At 31.2% G+C, this 4,484-nt stretch overlaps 1 protein-coding gene across 1 annotated transcript in view; it reads left to right on the top strand.

Annotated features, from left to right (window-relative positions):
• LOTGIDRAFT_233274 (hypothetical protein) overlaps nucleotides 1-1,924 on the top strand; it is a gene marked incomplete at its 5' end in the record, with an annotated part of 2,786 nt that extends 862 nt beyond the window's left edge. Inside the window, 4 exons of the mRNA XM_009059050.1 lie at nucleotides 366-456; nucleotides 1,009-1,125; nucleotides 1,364-1,438; nucleotides 1,763-1,924. Of these exons, the coding sequence (XP_009057298.1) occupies nucleotides 366-456; nucleotides 1,009-1,125; nucleotides 1,364-1,438; nucleotides 1,763-1,831 (352 nt within the window). The 3' untranslated portion in view covers nucleotides 1,832-1,924. The remainder of the gene's footprint in view (nucleotides 1-365; nucleotides 457-1,008; nucleotides 1,126-1,363; nucleotides 1,439-1,762) is intronic.
• Between the last annotated feature and the right edge of the window lie 2,560 nt (nucleotides 1,925-4,484).

Below are 4,484 nucleotides of genomic sequence, written 5' to 3'. Positions count from 1 at the left end.
TTATTATTTGCAACATGCATCCTGATATCTCTGGATACATGATGAATCTGTAATATCTGTATGAAAGGGATAAAGGTATCAAAGTATGTGCTATAGCAGCTCATAGGCTCAATTCAACTATTTATATCACCATTGTGCTTTAAAAAAGAATAAGAAGCGCTCTCTCCAAGAAGTTGAATTGCTGTCTTCATTAACCAAATAATCTATTACTGGGCCACAGATTTGTCCAGGAGAGCTTACGGCAACAGATAATGATAAAATATTCGAGAGTTTGGGCCAAAGCCAGGCCAACTTCAGTTCGGGTAAAAAAAAAAGTGAAAAATTTTCCTTCATTTTATTGATGAATATTTGATGGATAATTGTAGATATAACAGACTTGAGAATATTAAGAAAATGAGATGGGAATTTGGAAGTGTTTTACCTGCTGATATTAAATATAATCTCTGTGAACAGGAGGTATATTATTTATATATATAGACATAGCTTAATAGAACAACAATCAACATTGACATATTTCTCATAACAACCTTGTGCGATTAGTGGCTCAGTGAGACGGTTACTTGCCAACTTGAAGTTCCTTGGTTCCATCATGGGATAATTCCTTCATATTTTTCATATTTCCCCTCCGTCAGTGATGCAGGTAGGATGTGACAATTAACTGAGCACATGACTTACCAAAACAATACAATAACCCCAAATTTGACATGTTTTTGATTAAGTATTTATAGGGTTTCTCAATTAAAATATTTCGATTATTAATCGATTATTGATCAATATTCTGCCATCGATAATCAATCTCAATTTGGTAATTGATACCCAGTTCTAATAACAGACATGGTACAATGAAGTTTTAAATTCTTCAAGAAGTGATATATAATTATCTTGTATCATGATTAGAACAGTGTCATAAAGACACGTGACTTGAATGTTGACTGTTTTTTTATGATCTCTTTAGGAAAATGTTGGATCAAGACATATCTTTAAAAGCTTCTCTATATTTTATTTCAGATTCAATGGTTTAATAAATATAATAAATTATTGGCTAATTATATGAGATCTATAGGTGATGGTGGGGGGCTGGATTTAACACAAGATATAAAACCACCAAAAACACTCTTTATAGAGGTGAGAGCAACATTTCTGGGAAATAGCTGTTGAATTGCTTATTTCGTAGTGGCAGGTTGGGTTAGAGACTTGCTTTTTATTAACATACTGTAAGTGTAACAAAGTGAGGCGCAGTGCTTAATGAGTTGGAGGTTTGTTAAACTTTAGGTTCCAAGGTTCATACCAAGCATAGGTGGAGATTTTGCCCTTTTGGATGGGCAAATACATGAGGTTATACAGTCGTACATTTTTTTTGTAGGTACGCTGTTTAGTGGATCATGGTGAATTTGAGACACAAGATGGAAATATTTTAGTTTTAAAGAAAAATAGTCAGGTATGGCAGAATTTTCCTCTTAAGCATGAAATTATTTAAGTTCTGATGCAAAAGCCCATTTTTATTTGGTCAACTCCTCTTGTAACCATGAGGAACTGGAGTGACTCAGCAAGAATTGAATAATGAATTAAAACTGCATTGTGCACGCTAAAGATAGTCGTCAGTCAGAAATAAAAAAAAGAGCAAGCTAATGATTCTGTCCTAACAAAATTTCATGTATTGTACACTGAAGGCATTTTATATGAAAACTTAACTAAGCTGCCTCATATACTTGACCTGATTAAGCTTTTCCCTTGACATTTTTAAATGCATTTTAATTTTCAGCATTTCTTGTTGAGATCAGAATGTGAACATCTAATACGACAAGGAATATTAGAGCACTGTGTTCACTAGGAGGACAACCATACAACTTTACAACAGACATATTTATTATTAGATTAGTAGAAGTTATTAACTGTTGCTGGCAACAAACATGAATGGATTAGAAAACCATCTAGGGCTATCATTAGGTGGTTTCTTTGTCAAAGTTAGGGGATTTTTAAGTCATCTATCTATAGTGTCCATTTAAATCAAGGGGATTGTTTCACCGAAACGAAAATTCTCATGCTGTCGATACAGTCGTCATCAAAACAGCCAGTGTTTGAAATAGAGATTTGCTGTTTAAAATTTGACTATGGTTAAGGTGCAAAGCCCACTAAACAGTGTGACAAAAAGCCTATCTTATGTTTCATTTCGTCTCATCTTACTTAGCCCAATTAGGTGCAGAAGAGTAGGATGTAAAACTGCCCATTTCATGCTATATCTCAAGAGCTTCAGACGATCTCATTGAAAGTTTGACCCCACCTCATTTCCAATGTACTGCTGATATATTTGAGCACAAAATACTTTAGAAAATGATTGGGAAAAAAATGGCAAAGAGCAACGTACAAATTATCTTCTAACGCCTTAAAATATTTGTGCCTTACAATTTGCAAGGTTTTCAGATTATCATTTTCCAAGGTAATCCTTCATAAAGCAAAATTTTAGGAACAAACAACACAAAATTATTTTTTAAATATTTTTTTATTCCTTTCTGAAATATTTATAGGGAAATAACATTTTGCTTGATAAATTATAAGCAAAGAAACAAAATAATGAACCTGATATTTATAATGGTTAATTATTATAGAGCCTTGTTTGTTTCATACATACATACAAATGGGTGAATAAATTCCAGATTAGTACATTAAAATTTTGACAATTTTTACAAGAGGGTAAAAAGAGTTTAGGAAAATGAATATAACTCTTAGCTTTAAAAAAAAATTTCCGGGGTTATAAAAACAGAATCGAAGAAAGCTATGCATTAGAACCCAAAGAAGAAATAAAAAAAACCCTCAACGATTCGTATTTATACTGAAACAAACATGGCCATGACTATGCTATCACATGATTAAAGGAAGCACAATATGATAAGGCAATGGTATTGATTTGTATGTAAATAACTCTACAGATTTGTTAAATGAATTGTTATTAACACTAAATAATATGTATATAAATCTATTTCTATAGCATTGTGCTTAAATATAATTTTTACTAAGCCATCACTGTCTTGAGGTAATGCATGTATAAGAATTTGCTGAAAATAAGCAAAATGTACAACCCATAGAATCACAAACAACCCAAATCAACAACAACCAAATATAGCACAAAGAAATTTTCAATAAAAGCCAAACTTTTCACTCACTGAAGCTTTCAACCACAACAAAACATTTTAATTAAAATATGAATTTTCATGACAAAAAGGTTGAAAATGTACTGAATGGCATGGAAATGAATTTCAGGCCCTAATTGATCCTATATGTATTATCAATATTGTTATGATATATTAGTTTTACATTTAAAGGCAATGATTCAGTCCATTCTTATAGACTAGACTCATTCTCAGCTCTCTAATAGTGAAAACAATTTTGGTCCATGGAATTTTAAAATCATTTCAAATACAAGTTTTGGTGAGATTCTTATAAAGTTTTCTTTCTTAAGGCTGAGAACAAACTTGACAAACTGAAGAATTTATCAGCATTGCCCTTTTTCAAATCTCCCAAAATTGTGTGAAAAGGTATGAAATCCAAATTTGATAATGAATCCGTCAATCGACAGTAAAAATGTCTCTAAATAATATTATGTTGATTTTCACACATGACATAAACATTATTCACAACTTTTGAAAATAAATAAATTAGCAGAATCATTTACAAGCTATATTTACAAATAATTGCACTTAATATGTATGATATATAAAAGAAATGATTGTCAAAAGTACAGAATGGATATAAATTCAAATATTTAGCTTAGATTCTAGTTTTTTAGCATAATAATACCCTTCTTCATGATGGTGAAGGTATTGCAAACTCGTCTTATACCTTGACTGCAATAACCTCCTTTCTTGTATCACAGAATGCAGCAATTTGATTGGATTGTATGCCAGCGAATACAGACTTTCTGTTGAGGACTCTAATTGGCTGTAATCGCTAATGTACAATCCAACCAAAACGCTGCATTTACAAACTTGATGCAAGAAAGATGGCTGTTGCAATCATTGTAAGTATAAACTTGTAATTGACATTGTGAAGATGAATAATATGGATTTTTATCAGAAATGTGCCTTTAATGTCTCTGATACACCATTTCAAGTTCAAAATGATTCTCTGGACACCAAATTGTAAGATATATCCTTGCACATTATAAAGATGATTTTGGCAAAATATCTCTTGGAATGTTTCAGAAATGGTCATATACAAAAACTAGATCAAATTAATATTCAAACAAAAAAGCAGAATTTTACTTCTACGAAAAAATGATTCAAAATACGAAATGTGAAGTTTGATTCTTGCTCCAAATTTATAACAAACATTATCCATGACCCAATTCTGTGTTCAAAATCTTTTATGATCTATGAACAACAATTCTATGTTCAAAATCTTTTATGATCTATGAACAACAATTTTATGTTCAAAATCTTTCATGATCTATGAACAACAATTCTTTGTTCAAATTCTTTTATGATCTA

This window comes from Lottia gigantea, assembly GCF_000327385.1.
Source record: "Lottia gigantea unplaced genomic scaffold LOTGIsca_37, whole genome shotgun sequence".
In the NCBI taxonomy this organism is placed as follows: domain Eukaryota; kingdom Metazoa; phylum Mollusca; class Gastropoda; family Lottiidae; genus Lottia; species Lottia gigantea.
The sequence above is the reverse complement of the archived record's forward strand: the minus strand, read 5'-3'. Positions and strand labels throughout refer to the sequence as shown.